General features: G+C 36.8%; 3 protein-coding genes across 3 annotated transcripts in view; all 3 read right to left on the bottom strand.

Annotated features, from left to right (window-relative positions):
• Nucleotides 1-417, bottom strand: part of LOC144433309 (organic cation transporter protein-like) — a 7190-nt gene extending 6773 nt beyond the window's left edge. Inside the window, exon 1 of the mRNA XM_078121616.1 lies at nt 1-417. This exon is cut by the window's left edge and continues 12 nt beyond it. Coding sequence (XP_077977742.1) covers nt 1-417 — 417 coding nt within the window.
• A 7480-nt stretch (nt 418-7897) lies between these two features.
• On the bottom strand, nt 7898-13436 carry LOC144433307 (organic cation transporter protein-like). The gene is made up of 8 exons (XM_078121614.1): nt 12996-13436; nt 11799-11902; nt 10714-10884; nt 10169-10322; nt 9662-9753; nt 9096-9313; nt 8348-8462; nt 7898-8111 (listed from the first exon to the last, which is right to left on the bottom strand). The coding sequence occupies exons 1-8, from the start codon at nt 13434-13436 to the stop codon at nt 7898-7900; spliced, it is 1509 nt and encodes a 502-aa protein (XP_077977740.1).
• Nucleotides 13437-15379: 1943 nt separating this feature from the next.
• Nucleotides 15380-17045, bottom strand: LOC144433306 (monocarboxylate transporter 12-like). Its single transcript, XM_078121613.1, has 2 exons — nt 16193-17045; nt 15380-15576 (listed from the first exon to the last, which is right to left on the bottom strand). Exons 1-2 carry the CDS (start codon nt 17043-17045, stop codon nt 15380-15382), a joined length of 1050 nt encoding a protein of 349 aa, XP_077977739.1.
• Nucleotides 17046-22115: the final 5070 nt, after the last annotated feature.

Below are 22115 nucleotides of genomic sequence, written 5' to 3'. Positions count from 1 at the left end.
TGTAGTCCGAGTTGCATCATACTCCCAACCATGTTGACATTCTACAACATCTGATGTATTCAAGAAGCCAAAGTCTCCTAGCAACAGATTCTCCATGGCAATGTTCCTGTCGTATCCATAACAATTACTATACTTCCATTCCGATGTACAACCGTTTTGGTATTTTTCCTTTGGTATGGTTAAATCCTTTGTAAATCTTGGACAGTCATCACTAACATTATAAGCGATGCATGTACTGGTGATGACATTCGACTCGGGTACTTTACACCAATGATCAGTGTCTGCATGCAGAAATACCGGTGAGACTGTCCACATACCAATAGGAATTGCCGATAGACATAACAAAAAGAAACAACGTTTTTGATAGGTGCCGAATTCTCCAATCACTCCTTTCAGTATATCATCATACGGTAACATATTGCACGATGTTCTTCCTGGTTAATGTTCTAGATAAAGAAAAATCAATGGATTAGAAGTACATTATCTGAATGCACCACCTGTGTTATATATAATATATATATATATATATATATATATATATATATATATATATATATATATAACTCGGTGAGTATCAATCTGCTAAGACAGTGCTCTATACCGCAGTGGCAGAGCGTAATATGGTGATATATATATATATATATATAACTCGGTGAGTATCAATCTGCTAAGACAGTGCTCTATACCGCAGTGGCAGAGCGTAATATGGTGATATATATATATATATATATATATAACTCGGTGAGTATCAATCTGCTGAGACAGTGCTCTATACCGCAGTGGCAGAGCGTAATATGGTGATATATATATATATATATATATAACTCGGTGAGTATCAATCTGCTAAGACAGTGCTCTATACCGCAGTGGCAGAGCGTAATATGGTGATATATATATATATATATATATATATATAACTCGGTGAGTATCAATCTGCTAAGACAGTGCTCTATACCGCAGTGGCAGAGCGTAATATGGTGATATATATATATATATATATAACTCGGTGAGTATCAATCTGCTGAGACAGTGCTCTATACCGCAGTGAACACTGTGTGTAGTCTGAGCTAATTCCCTTTCAATATATATATATATATATATATATATATATATATATATATATATATATATATATATATATATATATATATATATATAACTAGGTGAGTATCAATCTGCTAAGACATATATATATATATATATATATATATATATATATATATATATATATATATATATATATATATATATATATATATATAACTCAGTATATGCAAAAATGTCTAGTAAGTATGCTGGATTGAACAGTGAACAATTTCATAAGTTTAATCCACAAAAGTTTCCTTCTCCTATGTGTACGTTTTGTAAAACTGCCATAGAAACTCATAGAGCATCTATTCTATCAATGTAGTTACTCAGAAGCCCTCTGGAATGACATCTTAATCTTTGTGAAGGAGCCTCTCAATGTACAGCACTATCCAAGTAAATTGTGTAAAATTTTATCAGATCCAGAAGAATCTGTTATAATGAATTTTATGTGTCTTATTGTTAGAAGACACATTTATTATAATAAGATGGCGGAAAAAAGTCGTGCTTTGATAGTTTTCTGCCAAGAGAGAGTCTATGATATGACTAAACCATATTTAGGAAATCCCTACTGTGCAATCAACTCTAGCAATGCCAGAAGACAATTGTAATGTTATATAAGACATGCACCACGTGGTTACATTTAACTATTGTCTCTAGTTTTACCTCAGATTGTGACCCTTTAATCAGCTGGCCATGGTATGTCTTTTTCCCTCACACTAAGTCGTGTGATAGTTTATATAAACATACTGACAGGTAATACAAAGCAATGTCAATTGTCATTTATCCAAGGTCAGCAACTTTGTAATTAAATCGGCATGTGAAGGTTGTCATTTGATACAAATATATGAGACGAAAGGTGTTTTTTTTTCAAGCGGAGAGAATCTCGCTTGTTATTAAATATTAATGTGACCATATGTACCTTCACTTTGTTAAAAGTAACTGACATTCAATTTCAAAGATAACTTAGTAAACCCATGTAGAATGTATGTCCAGTAGAGGACAGTACTCAACAAGTCCACCCAGAATTCAAGTTTGGTGTGTAGGTTACTACTATCTTATCAGTGATGGCCTTTGACTTATTCAGTCTTGCCCTATTGCGATCATATGAATAGTTGGCTAGGACTTTATGGCTATCGTTAATAGACGTATGAGCTTATCATTGATTTCTGAGTCAATTTATTGATTTTGTGCTACTGCTAGTGTGACAAATAGAAGGGGGGACCTCTAATGTTAACGTAGTCCTCCTCCAATGTTACTCTCTCTCCACTCCGTACACGGGATCGACTTGGACTCGGAAAGGGAATTAGCTCAGACTACACACAGTGTTCATGGTTAACCTGGATCATTTAGAAGTAGCCACGGAGCAGATGGAAGCTCAATATCTAGGCCTAGCTGTTGCCTTCAGCTCTCTCACTTCCAAAGAATGAATCCCGGCATAATTTATTTCAACATTAAATTCTTATAAACACAAAATATACAATACTCAAATGGTTGGGTGATAGAATAATCAGCACCATAAATGAATAAGCGGGAAGAGTTGCCGTCGCCTTACTTCAATACAAATGGTATTGACAAATATGAAAACTAGCTAAACAATGCGATCACGTCATTGTTCTTCCAACTGTCTGTAATCAGTCATTACATGTTATTTGACACTGTAACTTAATGTTGTAACCTTAGAAGTATACTATTCGCGATATGCAAACACTTGTTCTAAGTATTAATTCATGACATCTGATCTATCCCTGCTCGCATGACCCACAATATAATAGATTCAGAAGCGGTTGTTAATTTTAAGAGAACATCAGATGACAATGCTGGCGTGCTGCAGAACTCTTCGACCCGATACTGTAACTTAGGCATGAATTAGGTTTCTAGTAACTTTAATATATATAGATCGATATATCAAGGTGCTTTCTCCTCAGGCATTAAATTCATGATCAACGGAACCTCAAACCCTGACCAAGTGTGATTTTATCCAGTGTGTGACAACTTACGATTCTGTGTACCTCGAGCTTCTAAGTTGAGTGCTTCCCCCTATCACGAGCTATACCCAGAGAGCTTCTATTCCCCCGACGGCAACTTAGTATTTTTACAGCGTAAAAGAAACAAGATATCTATAATCACTCAAGTTTCCTACCTGCCAATGTCACCAAACGTCTGATGCACGCCAAATGCACCTACAACTGGCAGAGCCGACTAAAGTACGTGTGTCGTCATACGCTTCAATGACCCAGAAACCTCAATCCGTCCGTTAGATATCAAAATGGGTAAACATGGTATTATGTAATAATATTTTTCTCTTTCTTTTCATTGAAATAGCTTTGTAGTTCAGTAGTTTTACTATGTCATGTCTAGACTGTCGACAGTCGCTCGCACCTTTTTTTCCTCCGTTTTATCTAAACTCCGATCCGGCGCAACACTAGTCTAATCGGAAACTGATATCGAGGGCAGAAGGCCCGAGCTCGGGCCTTCGGCCCTCGACCATTCGGGCCTTCGGCCCTCAATATCAGTTTCCGATTATACTTGTGTTGCGCCGGATCGGAGTTTAGATAAAACGTCGGAAAAAAAGGCGCGAGCGACTGTCGACAGTCTTTGTCATGTCATGTAATGCTTCTTTTAGATAGGTTATTAGTTTTGTTAGTATTTCCTTTTATGTTTCGTACCATTAACAACTCTCCAGGGTTTTGTTACCTGTACTCAAATAAACATAGGTATTATGTAATAGATATTGACTGTGTGGACGATGATAGACCTTTCCCCACCTAGTGCACCTTTAATAATCGACTCGAAACTGATTTACTAATCGATAGTCTGTAAGGTACGCCGTGACGGTGCGCCCTCAAACATCGGCCAACCCCTAACCCTTGATTTCATGAGATTTAAAGCCGTAGTGTAGTAATTAATGAGTTTCCGTTCTGTGTTTTGTCCGCTCAAAACGTTATCTACATAGATATTCTTGCTCAAATCTGAGGCAATTTCGGAACCATCATTTTCTAAGTGAAACCTTAAAGTGGAGTTCAGAATGAATGGTGAACAGGCTGCGCCAAAAAGTATTACCTTGAAGCGGTAAATATCAAACGAACTGTGTGAGAGGAGGCCGGTGAGGGCGAAACGTCACGACGTATCTTACAGTCTCGTACAGATAGTGAACAGTATGTTCGAATGATGGCTTACGTTTAAAGTATCACCCACGGTTCAAGCTTCAGAGGGTGGGCAAGGGGTATTTTCGTAAATTGTAAAACGTTGGAATACAACATGTAAAGCTCGTACAATCGTGGTCAGCGTACTGTGTAATCAACTGTTTATTTTAACTGAAATCCCACGCGTGAAAAGGGCAAATTTTTCGTACAAGTAAAAGAACAATACATAAATTTAAATTGTACCGTAATTAATTGTACTACGTTTGAAGAATTCAACATAATAGTCTAGTTCCAAGATTTCAGAAAAAAAGTCCACATTTCTTTGTACTTTTTTAACTGTAGACTTCTGTTCAAGAAAATATATAAGGGTCTTTCCAGGATTGCTAATCAATTATGCCTCTATTACAGGAGTTTATTGTTGAAACACAAGCAACGCTACTCATAGATAGTGTAGTCCAGAAGGCTTTACCACTCCAATGTCCATAAATTGGACCTCCTGCATATGCTGGGGGGGGGGGGGGGGGAGGGGGCTTGGAAGAAATTAGTTTGGTCAAGCAAAACAATTTAGCAGCCCCCTTCGCGCTCTCAAAACATTTCATGCCCCCCCCCCTCGAAATGAAACCAAGAATTTTCGTAGCCCCCCTCCCCGCTACACATATTTTAATGTGTAATTATACAGTACCCCCCCCCCCCACTTCAGAGATGTACAGTATGGTACACTACATTAAACTAATACATATATAACAGTGGAAATCAACTTCAGCGTCCACGCATAACAATGAGAGATTTCTTTACAAATATATGTGGGCTTTGCGAAAATGGTCTCAAATTGGGCTGTACTTGGAGATACTTAGAGAGTAGTAGAGAGAATGGGTTCAGCAGGGTGCTATCTTTCAATCTTGATTCTGGGCAGAAACAACATCCCACATGATAGCTAGTGGGAGGGGGCACATCCCACAGTAAACACCTTTTGAAATTTAAGGACATGTAGGAGGCCATTTACAATGGCATGAAATTTCAAACCATACACATTATCGACAAATTGTCTTCAATACCCCAATTTTACTCGAGTCAAAACATTATTATACAACTGTATGGCTATATTACATACACTTTAACTTACCTATTCAGAGATATTTTAGCAGACACACATATTTGCTTGGCTTTTGACAGACTCAGAACTAAATGTATGGTTGGTAAATGAAGTGTACAGTTTTGCAAACTACAAGGTAAACGACTGCTCCTGAGGTTTGAATGTTCAAATCGGCCGGTCAAAAGAGAGAGAGAGAGAGAGAGAGAGAGAGAGAGAGAGAGAGAGAGAGAGAGAGAGAGAGAGAGAGAGAGAGAGAGAGAGAGAGAGAGAGAGAGAGAGAGAGAGAGAGAGAGAGAGAGGGGGGGGTACATTCCTTGCTGTCTTCTTTGAGGATTTGATAAGTGATAAGAAAGATATTTATTCACCGGAAGTCGAAAAACAAAGCTTACATATCAAATTAGAAAAAAGGTAACAACATATATGAATTGAATGAAATAATTATTACAAATTTGTAACTTCTGGCTGGACCACAAAAATAGACTTTACATACTAGTTAGCCCAAAACATGACATATGAGAGTTATCAGATAATGTGGTTGGGGTGGGGCAGCAAAACAGGCAAAATAATAAAAAAGGTATTATTGGGCACGCCACTCCAGTAAATAAAGGCATTGTCATGAACTTTGGGTTCTGGAGAGTAATTTCATGGTTCTACATTACATACATTTCAGATTTCAGAGAAACACCTCATTTGGGCACCTTTGCTGTAGGCCACTGCCTTATGGGAGTCAGCAGAAATGTTTATGCAATGGTTGAACAATGAATATTCATGACCTTAATTCTCACTAAGGGTACATGTCAAATAATAGCTTCTTAGAGGTCATGAATATTCACATTTCAACCATGATTGCATAAACATTTCTGAGAAATAAAAAATTATTCGCTATGAAAGTCAGTACTTCGTTAGACATATATGTGTCACAGATGACATATTCATATTTTCAGTAAACTCAATATTTTAACAACATCGCATGTCCTAGTTTGACTGAAAGGTCAAAAGTCTGTCTCAAGGATATCGGATTCAGACCACAAGATTCCAAGCATACTCGAGTACATGAAACGACAGTCTGCATTTCATAAATATATAGGATTCATAGTGATCATGATTCATCAATGTTTTGAAAATACCTTTAGGGCATGATAGCACCCCTGAAGACTGTAATAAGTTGAGTCGGATATGAGATATGAGAGTGATTCGAGTGTTGTTACTTGGTCTGTCAGCTGTGTGCGAAGATCGAAAGTAACATATGTTCAAGTGTTCAGTGTGCATGGATATGAATTTTTAAAAGTGACCTAAATCGCCAGTTTTTGCCCGAGCAGTGAGTACGTGTCTCAGGAAGTCAAAATGACGGCGACCTCAGCCTGATATATGATTTACGTATATAACTTCAAAAGGCTTGCATAGGTGACGGTACAATAGGAAATCATGTAAAATCGGTAATGAACAGTTTTGGCAGCTACAAAATACGAACGTAGGAATGATTGTTATACTTTTTTTTCTAAATATTCCTATTACAAATTCTTGCAAGGATTGATACACATGTCCGCTTGTATGTCATTCTACTGAGCACCCCTTGAAATCAATCGTATATCTCCGGCTTTAGTTCCATTTATAGCTTTTTGATAACACTCGGTATTCTCCTTATCTACTCCAAAACAATTGGGTCTTCTCGTACTAAATTTCGTTCTGTAATTGATAACAGTTTTGTTATTTTTTGTATGTATGTATGTATGTATGTATGTATGTATGTATGTATGTATGTATGTATGTATGTATGTATGTATGTATGTATGTATGTATGTATGTATGTATGTATGTATGTATGTATGTGTGTATGTATGTGTGTGTGTGTGTGTGTGTGTGTGTGTGTGAGAGTGTGTGTGAGTGTGTGTGTGTGTGTTACTTTGAGAAGTGGCAGAATTGCAGGTCGATTTATGATGCATTAAATAATCATGGTTTTTTCCATGACCCCCCACCCCTAGAAAATTGTGAAATTTTTGTTTAGCCCCTCCCTCCCGTAATTTTTCCTGAGAAAAATTGATGGCCCCCTGAAAATCATCCGCCCCCCTGGAAGTAAAATCTGGACACTCCCTTAATACATACATACATACATACATACATACATACATACATACACACACATACAATACATACATACACACATACACACATACATACATACATACATACATACTTACATACATACAAAGATGTACATACATACATACATACATACATACATACATACATACATACATACATACATACATGTATGTGCATTGTGTATGTATAGTGTGTTTGTGTATGTGTGTAAGACTATGGGGGGGGGGCATGGAAAAAAATCAAGAACTTGCAGGGGCCATCAATTTTTCCCAAGCTTTTGTAGGGGGGGGGCATGAAAAAATATAGTGTGGAAAAGGGGATATCCTCCGGGGTCCCCCTGGAAGTAAAATCTGTACACTCCCTAAGATATGATATGACATACTATAACAAAATGTAATATAATATACTATTACATATAATATAATATATTATAACATAAAATACACATTCGACCTTCACAACCAAGTTATTACCTTCCAAAAGTTTCCCCTTCTTCCAAAGTCTCTGGTAATTTTCTTCCCCTTGTTTCCGGTAGTAATAATATGAGTAACCCTGACGTTATCGGCAGTACACTGAAGAGAATTTCAGGTATAGGTTCCCATACTGTACGAGCAAACAAGATTTGAGGTGCTAACATACTTCCTATGGTTCCTATGATGCTAGTTAGACTAACACCAAATGATCTGTTAATGAAAAACGTTTGACATGGATAAAGTATGATCAATGTTACAAGTCATGTCATATATTTAAGGAAATGCCATCGTATAAATAATCAGATTTACAACACTGTCATTGGATAAACTTAAATCACGTGACATCATGGTTATGAAAGCAATGATGTTTGATACATATCTCCGGTCAAGTCTTTCACATGATATACCTCAGAAAGCTAGAAGCATGAAAATATGAAAATACTTACCTTACTGTGGTAGGAAAGACTTCCACGGAGTATATCAAAATAATGCTGTATACAGAAGTCACAAACAATTTACCCAACATAGTAAGAGTAATTCTAAGCCACAAAAGACTTCCACCTAGAAAAGTCAAGGTAAGGAAAGCGCTTTAAAATCGTAAGAAGACCCTCTCATATTTACAGCAGTTGAGACAGAATATATAGGATGTACCCAAAATACCAAGGCCATTACAATAATTATTGAATGTACGATCTATTGGAGAGCACTTTAATGTCAGACAGGCGTTATATGATTAAACTGAAGTGTGTGTCTTGGCATAGAATTTAGAGAGTGAGTCTATGGTCTTGGTAACAAATACTCACGACGGCAATATATTTATCAACTGTAAATATCAAACAAAAAAAGTCCAATTTGAATCTAAGATCTAGATGCAGGTATCGAGATCTCGGCTGCATCACTCGAGCTTGTATTGCGTGTCTCTTCCGAGGCACGTGATTATGTAAATATGTAAAGCACACGTAGTACACCCTTCACTATGCTGGAAATCTGGAATTCGCTTCCAAGAATTTTTCATTTGTTAATGCATATTTAAACTTAATCTAAATTCTTGTGAATATTTCTTATTGAAACAGAAAACAGAAAATGTCAAGATCATAGCGACCGTTTCTCGAACTTAATTTTCACATTACATGTTCACAATAATAGCACAAAATCTTACTTTTATCATTCAACTATTGTCTGAATGTTACTCACATTTTGGAATTAAAAGTACAAGAAATGATATAAATCCACACGACAGAGAGGCCCCACTCCACGTCAGCTTTCTACCCAATCTTGTTTCCAACAAAACCGCAGTCAACAGATTGGCAGGAATCTCAACTGCGCCCGCTACGGCACAATTTATGTAGTCATCGCCACCTATGTTAGACGTGTTTAAAGTAAAACCGTAGTATACTAAACACGATGAAAAGCTGTAAATAATACAACAATATCAAACAATGGCAATGCAAATTGACAGACTACTTTTTAGCCAAAAAATCTTTTACAGTGAGTGTATGGAGTATTGAAGACTGAACAAGATTCATCTCCTAGCGTTCTGTCATCTGAGTTCACGTCAGTAAAGATACTTTATCATTTGTAATAATAAGTGGAGGTAGAAATTAACACACAAGCGAACAAAAGCAGGAACAACTATTTTTTTTAAAAATGTTGACCAATACCTTCTACGATGTAATGTTTTTCATAAGTAGTTTTCTTTCTAAAACGGTGAGAACATTTTCAAATATGTAGGATTATCAGCTTGGTTTGAAAATACTTACCTAGCATAAAATAATATACCACAATTTTTCCTTAGATTGGGAAGACGAAATAAGTCAATCAGCGAACTTTCAGTATTGCTGACTGCATCATTCTAGAGACCAAATTAAAACAGATTTATTTTGTGTATTAGGATAAAGATAAGGACTCCATTCAAATTTCATTTAGTGTATTTGTTCCCACAGAAGCGATTTATCAATATTGAAAATCACAAACATTTGTGTAAGTTTAACGAAAACCAATATATTTTTGACAAACACGAATAGACTGACGAATAGTAACCGTAACGAATACAAACATTGCTTTTTACCATAATAATAACGATTTTAAGAATACAAATATGTAAATTAACCAATGAAAACATTAATTTTACGAATACAAATGCGATTATTTGCATGAAAATGTGTTTTATTGAATACTGCAACACGTGGCATTTGTCTCACATACACGTGTCTCACGATTCTAGTAGAAGTAAAACTAATGTTCACACAATTTATAGTGTAACATACTATGTCAGTTGATATTACATCTATGTTTCCAGCCTCGGTGAATATATTTTCGGGAAGAGACACTTTGTTCACTTGAGCCATTTTGATTATACATTTCTCTGCTTCTAGTGTGCGTCCAACAGATAGGAGCCACCTCGGAGATTCACATATTAACCTAAGATAATATTTCAAAAAGTTAAGACCAGTCAAACATAAATTATGATATTAAAAGAACAGATTTTTTAAAATCCGATCAGACCATTTCTCTTTTTCTAATGACATTCTGTTGCCACGTTTTGTCTATCTATTATCTCAAGTTTTTCAACGGTATATTTATGACTGACAGAAGTACTTATTCCACGAACAACTTAACATCGGAGACAATCACTAATTGATAGTAATTCTCAATAAGTCATATGCCAACCGAGTTAAATACAAAATTATGTAGCTCCCGTTTGAAATCAAAATTAGTTTCATACTTATGAGGAAATACTAACATTTTCATGTGTGTATCTACATTTCTCTTGAATCCAGCCAGAAAGCAACACCATAAATTATATACTTACCACCAATACGAGAAGAATAAAACACATGGCAGGTTGATTGTTAATATTAATATCTTCCAGTCTCTGAGAAAATATGCATATACAGCCAATCCAACATATCCAAGGCCATAGAATATATTACACGTCATACTGACAAACGTTCGTTTTGAGGGCCCGACTAATTCTGTCACTGCGAGAGAGAGAGAGAGAGAGAGAGAGAGAGAGAGAGAGAGAGAGAGAGAGAGAGAGAGAGAGAGAGAGAGAGAGAGAGAGAGAGAGAGAGAGAGATAGTTACCATATCATTACCCTAAAAATCTTTGCCCGAGTGCCACAGAATGATGGTGATCGATATCGACGGTATTTTCAAAATTTACCTATAATAACGATATTGTATCAGTTATACCAAGCTGAATGTATCTTGACATATTTAGTTGGAAGCGAGATTACTAACTTTTATAAAGTGTATATGCAATTAAAAGCTGAAAAGCCTGAATTTCATTTACGTGTATTGTAAGATTTAATCATTTAGCACAAAACATCAAATTGTTTATTAGTCTAGAATGGATGAATATTGGGACAAAGAAAACGAGGTCTTACTCAGTACAAAGCTTTGAAAGTATGTGCCACAGTCGAAGAGACCGATAAAAAATCGACAGAGGACGAACGCGATATAATTAGTTGAAAAGATTTGTGCGATTGCGAAAACTTCACACGAAACCAAACCTATCATCAGTGATTTCAAACGACCAATCCTGTAAAAGGGAAATAAAAGAACTGAAAGAGGGCCCGAGGGAAGGAAAGGGGATGAAATTGGAAAAATCAACATTTGCGGCAGTTGCTCTGTCAACACGTTCATTATCTGAAATCGTTAGAGTAATGACTATTTGATAAAAATAGTATAAAAGTACAGAATAACGTATACAACGGGAAACACCATAGACTTGGCTTGGTATAAAATCAAAGTGTATATTCTAAGACAAGAAATGCTAACACGTACATAAATGAAAGTCCTTCATTTTAAATTATTGTCAGATTGTTCAATACAGAGTTTACCTATTCGTGTCACCATTTTATGTATTGACAAGTTTTAAAGCTAATTTTATTACCTGTCTGACAGGAGTCCAAAGATGGTATTACCGACAAGTATTCCTGCCATGTAGAGGGACGTCGATAGAGAACTCAGGTATTTCTTATCACAAACAAGATCAAACTATTTGGTGAAAGAGGGTGACAAAAGAAGATAAAATAGTTGTTTTAATGTTACAAACACGACTCAGTGTACAATTGCCGATTGCTATTACTACAAAGAGAGAGTGACAATAGAGTTTCAATTATTTTATAGGCGGCACGATATTAATTAACATCTCACACAATGTTTTTTTTCAAGTCACAGACAAAAATACAGACACTGTCCCTTATAGCGCGCACGCTCATAAAATATTACGTTTTATCTTGCTGTGAACAAAAACTAACAGTATTGTGTTTGAATATTTATTGTCTCGCCCGACACTGCTGATGATTTGTATTCAGAGGGAGACAAAATGTATCATTTTGTATGCATTTTGAAAAAAAAAACATCTTGCAGCCAGATTGAAGCTCTATAGTCAGTTTGGTTTTGTAGTACCGAATCGAATGTTTGTCCAGTGTGATAATCTCCCAGCAGATGAGAGATAAAGCAAATTGTTAATGTAAGTAGGAATGTTTTGATTTAGATAAGAGGAGAAGAATGGACAAGGCGTCTTTAATTAGTCAATAAAGAAAAGAGAGAATTACATACAGCCTCAGACTGCTAATGGTCTGAGATATAGCTGAGAGCAAAGTAACCAGGGAAAGAAAAAGATAGTTTTAAAACTCAATGAGTGAATTGATCAATATCACACACAAAATAAGTTATATTGCACCACAAAAATTGATCATTCAATCAATCAATCATTCAACCGAATAATAAGTCAATCAATAAATCAACCGATCGATCAATCAATTAATGACATGCTCGTTGCCCCTGTGTTTCAACGAAGTCCCAGGCCAACAATGTCTTCTATACACGCACGTGTTTTCATAACAGCTGTGTGGATGTTTATACTTCATCCACGCCTACATAACAAACCAGTCAGGCTGGAAATGTATTTCAAGAAAGCTGAGAGTGAATTAGCAATGATCAAAAATAATTTACAAGAATCCATTCATTGGTTGTTGTCAACATCATGGCAAACAGTTGATCGTATGCTATGGTAGTGCTATATAGATACTTACCTTTACAGTTTTAGTTACTCTTTTAATATGGCTGTTGTTTCATAACATACCTGTTGGGTTACCGTAGACGCATATTGTGACGTATCATAATCCCATCCCTGGTCACATTCCATAACACCGAGTGTAACATTTGAACGGTGAATTCTCAGCAGTGAGTCGAAATCTGTCAAGTTCAAATCATACCGACGACAGTTACTCCATTCTGAACCAGAGTCACACACTCCATTATGAAGTTCACTCGGTAAAATGAGGTCACGTACCAATCTAGGGCAACTGAGCTCAGTTGAGTTCAAAATCCTACATTCCTCGGTCAAAGTGTCAGATTGAGGTATACTGCACCAGTGATTGGTATCAGGGAGAATAAATACAGGACACACGACATTCATAACACTGGGAACCATAACCAGAGATAGTAATAAAACGCATCGTTTCTGATACGGTCCAAATTCTCCTACCACATTCTTCAGTAGATTGTCATAGTCTATCGGCATATTTGAATTTTAAGTTCTATAACAAAAATGTGTAGTAAATTAAATATCATTGGCATATTAAAGGGGTTTAGAGGGTCATTGTTGCATGCCTCGATACACATACGGGATTCTCCATTGGTTCAGATAGGACAATCAGAATGACCCACCAAATGCAGCCTACGAAGTATTTCTAGTTGTTACAAACATCCAGAAGTGTAGTCCTGCTTGCATACGGAGTAAGTAACAACCGTCAAACCTGGGCTTACCAGCACTAAAGAATTAACCCACCCCGTGGCCAAATATTAACACATAAATCGACTATTTAGTAACTTTACTTTGCCGTAGCTACAAAAGTCCCAGTCAATTCAGATGGACCAAATTTCAACCGTAATTTCAGAGCTTGCTCCTTACGTACGATGCCTTGTATTGGCTGTCGCGATCAAATATGGCGGCGTTTGTAAGGTGGGAGTTTGAAATAAAAGAAATGGAAAAGTTCCGAAATGTAATCTTACCAAAGACTGCTATAATATTCTAGTACAATTATGCGGTAGACATCGGTACATACAAATCAGCTAATAGCGATTCTCCCGAGGAATGGTGAGAGTCTAATATCTTACACTGTAATTCGGCATTTCGCTTTAAAATTCATGACATTTGGCACTAGATCTTTGGTCCGCAAAACCATATATTCTGTAGAGTATTGATATCATCAGTACAGCACTGTGACCCGATCAATTGTTCAGACATGACATGATAGCACAATGTATGCTAAAGGTCAAGGACGACCACAGGAGATTTACTGAATTCATCGGCGGTCAAGTTTCTGGTTCCAAGATGCATGGCATAGGGTGACGTCACTTATGCTGTTATGTTTACATTGGTTGTCTTTATTACATTTGAAATATTTACATTTTCATACAATCTGATTAAAATCCGATGTAGATGTCGGCTAATCGTAATCGTTCATTGCTATTTTACCTTCGTTATTTTGCCTGAATTGACCTTGGTACATGTTTACATTTTTTAGCCTGATCGCCTCCTCGAGGCCATCAGGCTAAAAAATATAAACATGTACCAAGAAGGTCAATTCAGGCAAAATAACGAAGGTAAATTAGCAATGAACGATTAGCCGACATCTACATCGGATTTTAATCAGATTGATTTTCATAGTGAAGTATTAAAGTCATAACCTCTTTAATTATGAACAAAAGACTACATGCCATCAATGACAGAAACAAGAAGCCCAGGACCCCTGTCACAAACAAACAAACAAACAAACAAACAAATAATACAAATACAAAACAAAATATACGAAAATACCACTTTAATCACATGATAATTTATCTATACAATGTATATACGGGCAACTACGTAATCAAAATAAGTAGTGTGTTGGTATATAGACCCATCCATACAAAAACCACATAATACATTATTTCAACAGTATACAGACCTGCAGAACATGTATAGATTAGTTATTAATGTGCTTAAAATAGTATTAATTTATTCGTACATATTTAGTTTGTTTGTGCATGTTTTTATTTATTTATTTTGTAACATGGTTCCTGGGCTCCCTGTTTATGAATAGTATTGCTTTATACTTGGTTTATTTTCAATTTTTTATCTATTTTTTTTTTTTTTTTTTTTTTTTTTTTTTACAAATTATGCACCTTGTATTAAAAAATTATGTGATTTACATCTCAGTAAACAAATATCCAAAAGCTGGAACTTCAAATAATTACTCCAATGTGAACAGTAATCTTCGTCAATTTGTCCTGTGGAAGGTAACAATCACATTGCCGAAACATAGACCATAAAAACGTAACTTGGTTGTGGACGTAGTAACTCAACATTATTCAATTAAGAGATGCACGCCTGTTCACCAATTTCAATATCCTGGTTTCCGAAAAGTATACCGCGGTTCTCACACTGTTAAATCCGACAGAAAACCAGAGCAATAACAGTTATGTACGTGTGACTGATTCATCGTCCAATGTTGGATGAGGACCACTACTATTGCTTTCTGTACTGTTGTCAATGGACTGGTGGCAGAACTTGATAAAGAGTGAAACAAGTACTAGTATCATGAAGCTAATCACCATAGTGCAACCAGAGATATAATATACGGTGTCACATGTATCAGCCACGTCATACACGATACCTAAAAAATATGAGAAAAAAAGAAGTTTTATCAAATTGAACCTTTTTTGCTGTTACAGTATCAATCAAGACAAACGATAAAGTTGAATATGATCTATTATCTAAGCGTCAAGAATTTGAAGGGTTTACTAAGGTTAAATGGAAAGTCAGTAAAACTACTCTACTTTCTAGAAAGTTCTTATATATAGTTACCATGGTTACAAATGGCATTTCGAAATTCATACTTGGACGATGCAAATGTGTGTTTCACTTACTGTAAATCTGCGTCTCTCAATTATAAACTTAATTTCTTATGACAATTGAATGAAATCTTTGGATATAATAATCTATTTAGTTGAAAACTCACAACTAAATAAAATAATACAGTCAACATCTTTTGATCTATTTTAGGTTTCTATTTTCTTAGCAAATGTGATAAATTTTACATCAGTTTTGGTTACCGCTTTCAAAACTTACACTTTACAAATGAGAATACTGCAAAACAATAAATGTTATCGAAGGTTTTTGAAATGTTGTATTTTTATCTGTAAAATATCAAAGCAATTGTAAGGAAATAAAAACTCCAAATAGATCAGGTGTTAGTTTTGACCACATGTCGTATATTTTGAAGTACTTACCGAACAGGGGTAATCCAACCGCTTCGCCAATACTGAAAAACAAAGCAGTTAAACCAAAGCCGCTTGCGAAGTCTTCACTTCGAACAAGATCCTTGGTAGTGACAACAATAAGCGGCATGAATATACCCTGGCACAATCCAAAACCAACACTGCTTATGACCATTAGGACGTACGTTTTACTTCGACCAAACAGGAATGAAAATATGCCATAACATAATACACTCATAGCATAGACATATATTGGGGCAATGAATCGTTTGTCTACAAACCAACCGTGAATAAGACGTGAAATGATAAGACTGACTCCAAGGAAAGTCATCATAGTTGTTGCCTCCAGAGGCTCCACTCCTCGGCGAATTGCACATGCCATCATAAAGGAGTGGCTCGCAAAATTACCTCCCCCTAATAATGTCTGGCATATACAGAATACAACCAAAACTCTGTATTTCGTGAAGAGATGAAACCCTAAAGCTTTGACAAATACATTATACACACAGTTGCAACAGCTGTTTATTCGTCGCTCATCGTTGCTTGGTGTAAGAATGTCTTCCTTTTCATTGCAGTATTTTACACGATATTTGGGATTAATGGTTGATACTGGTCTCAGAAGAGAAGCCGCAACAAACGTGTTGGCATAAATACCGGCGATTATGAGCAACGCACCACGCCAACCGTAGACATCGATGAGATATTGGCATAGTGGTGAAAATACCATGACACCAACACCAATACCAGCATATGCTATACCAGTAGCTAATGCATGCCTTTTACGGAAGTACGAACCAAGTATTGTAATACTTCCTGTCCAACAGAATCCTAGTCCTCCACCTACAAAGAAAACACAGCCACACATAATGATAAAGAGTATTCAATTTGTAGCATATGAATCAAATAACACACGTCAGTCTAAATTTAAATTTGTAACTACTGGCAACTGTCAATCAAGTGTCTTTTAATAATTGTACTTGGGGCCGAGAGCACAAGTCGCACAAACTCAATAAACAAGCATCATTCGTTTAGGACACCCCCTCCCCCTAAACGAACGATTACAAGTGCGATATCACCCCTTTACATATGATGTAAACCATGATGAAAATGCAGTGGTCACACAACTACAATCGATGCGATGTAAGTTCTAACCTTATGAACCTGTTTACTGTCGGGAGATGATGGTAAACAAATCAAAATACTGTCGGAAAGCCAGCACTGTATCTCACATTTTGAAGTAAAAAACAACTAATCAACCTCGCAGTAGTAAATACAGTAACTGTTATCATTAAAGGCGTGAAAGTTTTCGAAATTTTGTTAGCAGTGCAAAAATGAAGTTCAGCAATCGCATTGACGCCAGACCCCCCCACCCCACGAACTTATTGAGTTTGTGTGACATTGTGCGATCACCCCTTAGATCATCCTAATCACAGATAGACGCTAACATTTTCCCTTCCAGTCATCGTGGCATTCAGGTTTTTTTTAAATACAGATTTGTTGACTGATCCACACAAGATACTTGTGCAGCACAGACTCTTTCATAGGACAAGTCATTCTGCATTGACAACGAACGTTAACATTAACTCCACTGTCTTGGCAACATAAATAGTTGCATAGTTGTACTGACCAACTTGTTGTTTTGTCTATGACAATCACCACATCCTTTGCTACTAGGTTTATGCTACAGTCCATTTTATTAAATGTCTGGTGGTTCATTTTTGAGTCTATCAGCTGCAGTCTTTGGCCAGAATTTTATGACAAGTGGCATAAACAATTTATCTTACAAGAACAAATGTATACTTACCTACTAAAATGCCATGGGTAAAATATAAGAGCTTTATATTCGGTGCAAAGGTATTCACAATCAAGCCTACCAGAGTAACGGAACAGCCAATAAAAACAGTCACCCTTTCACCAAACCTATTAATGAAATACCCTGCCAAGGGGGCTTGGTAATAATTAAAGAAAACAAAGTATGTTAAGAAGTGAAACAAGGAAAAGAATTATATATTTCGGATAAAACTTCTAGTGTTTCAATGCAATTAATCATCTCTAAACAGTGAGGTAAACAGATCAGCATTTTACTGAATGCAATGTATATGGTTTGCTTCCACTGGATGAAGACCACTCCCCCGGAACTTTTTCCTCAATGAACACTTTCTGGAAGAATCTCTAGTCTCAATCTGGTACTCATCTAAAGGCTCTCCTTTTGTTATATTTTCAGAAACACAATCTTTGACTTACATTGTATTTCGGTGATATCACAATGTGGTATACTTCATCCTTATAATATAATATGTACATGTTGTGTCAAAAGAAATAACTCACCTACAAAACCAATACTACCGCTTGAGATGGACAAAATAACTGCTATCTCGGCAGTGCTGTTATCGAAGTAGTTCATAAATTCGGAAAAAATAACACTCGTGGATAAGAAAAACCCGCCATTTAGGAATAAGATTACGTGACAACTAGCCAGAATAACCCAGCCCCAACCACCATCCGGAACAGGTCTGACTTCTGAAGCACAGTCCTCTTTTGCCATCTTGATTACGTTTCTTCACACTAATGACAGTCTTGCATAGAACCCTGCAAAATCTGAAATACAATATTTCACGATTTAGCCAAATGTAAACAGAATAAGGGCATGGAAAAAAGTTTTCTCTTTCTTGTGACTTTTACACCTTGTCTATGCAGGACGTTACAAGGTCATTGGATTGTCGAAGAAGGTACATGTATGTAGTGCCTTCCATCTCTTGACAGAACAACAAATTATCTTCATAGTCTATATGATAGGAGCATATTTGAATGCCTTTATTTAGATGTAGTACGTTGAACAACAATTGGTAGTAAGTCACCCAATCAGTAAAAATAATTAAGTATGTAAATTGGTACTGTTATATGCAAGCAGCGTCGATGGGATATGATAGTCTCCGAGCCGCTGCCAGACCTCGTGACATTAGTCCCCTCTGGTGATTTGTAAGGCGCACAGAGTGCGCCCTGAACGGCGAAGCCGTGAGAGTTAGGCACTTTACCTCTAATCCAGGTCTGGTCCTCACACAGCACAGTCAGCATGGATTCTCGACTGGTGTACAAGAGACTGTGCCTGAATTATTGCAATGCGTCTTTCCGACGGTCACCAGACGCTCGGAGACACATTTTGGTTGTCTGAGCAATACGTTATAATCACAGTCTGCACTTACGGTTGACAAGCTGGGTCGCATATGACTACTAGTTTCCTAAGGGGTAGACCATTCGATATCCTGGGGGGGGGGCTTGGAAGATTGGTGGAGAGTCATTATTTTTTTCCCCACCTGCTTGCCTGAGAATTATTTTTTTTCTCCTTCAACTATGCTGGCAACTTTTTTTTTTCTTTGCTTCTTTGAGATATCCGGATTTTTTTTTTACGTCAACTTTGAACACCTACATTTGTTGCCACAATTTTCTGTTTGGTTTTCACACAGGGTAATACAGAGAGTAAAAAGATGCTGTTCTATCACACACAGATTTTATTTAGAAAACTACATATTTCATACATGTTTGATTTTCAATTAAATAAACATCATTGACAGTTTTTATGCCATGGTATGATGAAAATACAAATCGGAAACTTGATTGGTGAGCTCAGATATTTAGATAGACCGGTCAGTTTCTCTAGCTTGGGGGGATGGGGGTGTCAGTGTTATTTTCCATTGGGCCAACAAAAAGTCACTGACCCCGTGAATAAAGTTTCATAGCATCTGACAGTAAGCTGTAGAGGGAAGAGCTTTGAGACTGGGATATGTCTACCTCTTGTGTAAGTGTGTGTGAATAGGAGGGGGGGGGGATTCTAGGGGGTCTCCCCCTAGAAGCCCTGGAGGATTTTTACTTCTAAAGGCAATGTTTAGGCCATTCACAGACACTTTCAGACAATAATTTACAAACTTTACAAGACAGCTCTAACATGTAAAAAGCAACTACGTGAGGTTGAAACATTTTTTAAATAAAGTTTCATAGCATCTTGACAGTAAGAGGTGGAGGGAAGAACTTTGATTTGAGACTGGAACATGTCTACCTCTTACAGGGGGGGGGGGGGTCTAGGGGGTGTCCCCCTAGAAGCCCTGGAGGTTTTTACTTCTAAAGGCAATGTTTAGGCTATTCACAGACACTTTCAGACAATAATTTGCAAGCTTCACAAGACAGCTCTAACATGTAAAAAGCAACTACATAAGGTTGAAACATTTTTGAAATAAAGTTTCATAGCATCTTGACAGTAAGAGGTGGAGGAAAGAACTTTGATTTAAAACTGGAACATGTCTACCTCTTATGGGGGAGGGGGGTTCTAGGGGGTGCCCCCCTAGAAGCTCTGGATGATTTTTACTCTTAAAGCCAATTTTCAGGCTATTAACAGACACTTTCAGACAATAATTTGCAAGCTTTACAAGACAGCTCTAACAATTGTAAAAAGCAACTACACATGGTTGAAACATTTTTGAAATAAAGTTTCATAGCATCTTGGCAGTAAGAGGTGGAGGGAAGAACTTTGATTTGAGGCTTGGACATGTCTACCTCTTATGGGGGGGGGGGGGTCCTAGGGGGTCTCCCCTAGAAGCTTTTCAAGTTTTTTTTGCCAATTTTGGTGAATCTTATTGTTGGTTTAACGAATGAGTGGCCTCTGGGGTGATGGAGTCCAAGGGGTCTCCCCCTGCCAGATCTGTAGTTTTTTGTTTCTATTTAGGCAATTTTTAGGTTATTCATAGCCTCTGAGATATATATTGCCAAGCATCAAAAAGCTAAAGTAAATATAACCTTTTTAAATAGGTTTTCCATGTTATAAAAGTGGGCCTGTAACATTGGTATAGGGGCATTGATATTGCATGTATAGTAAAGTTACTGATGTGTTAGAGCACTTTAGGAGGTCATACCTAGTGTACAATAGAAACTTGAATTTGAGTTGTGGTGTTGATACATGTAGTGTCTGAAATAAGAAGTATATCATCCCTTCTGACAAATTCATACTGAAGAGACTAGAACAATTTAGATTAAGTTCTTTTATAAACTATCCAATAGTAATAGTAATAGTATGAAGATTACCATTACAAAACAGTCAAGTTCACTTTTGCCCCAAAGTGCAAGATAAGTGAAGCACTGATTGTGAAACAGCCAAAAAATTACATGGCATGTTCTGTAACTAGTGTGGTAGCTAGGTAATACATGTATTATATGTATAATTTTATGTATAGTTATGTTTGAACCCTTACATGAAGTAATATTTAAACCATTTATGAAAGAAACGGAGACAAGAACAAATATATATATGTACCACAGGCTAACGAAACTGACTGGTCCCTGACATGTGTTTGAAACTGTTTGTCATGATTTGACAAGTGTCCTGGTTGGAGAGGTACGAGCAGGTTGAACAGTATACTCGAACCTGTGCATCATTTCCCTGTCAAGATATTTTTTTCTAGCAGCAGCAGTGGTCCATCTTTTTTTTTCCATCACCCACTCATATCCGGATTTTTTTTTTCAAGCAAATCCACTTGGCATCTTTTTTTCCCCCGAAATCTTCCAAGCCCCCCCCCCAGGATATCAAATGGTCCACCCCTAACTACGTACCCAGCTGGCATCATGGGTGTATTACATCTTGGAGGAACTAGTCCTGCTCGCAGACGGTGCACGGGTCTAGCTTACCCTAGACCCTAGGGCCTACATGTACGAAACGTGTGGGGTCTATGATTATAAATGCCAGCCCAAGTGAATAATTTTAAACATTCTAGATCCTTATAAAAGCTTCTAAAACCTACTCATTTTCTCTTCCCTACTGGGCAGATACCTACCGTATCAAATGTTTGCTGTGTACGAGTCTATGACTGGCGTAAAGAAAGAACAATGCACTCACGATAAGCATATATCTGGCAAAGTATACACCCGATTATGTATGTGCTAACGTTAC

The sequence above is a fragment of the Glandiceps talaboti genome, chromosome 3, assembly GCF_964340395.1.
Source record: "Glandiceps talaboti chromosome 3, keGlaTala1.1, whole genome shotgun sequence".
Classification (NCBI taxonomy): Eukaryota; Metazoa; Hemichordata; class Enteropneusta; family Spengelidae; genus Glandiceps; species Glandiceps talaboti.
The sequence above is the reverse complement of the archived record's forward strand: the minus strand, read 5'-3'. Positions and strand labels throughout refer to the sequence as shown.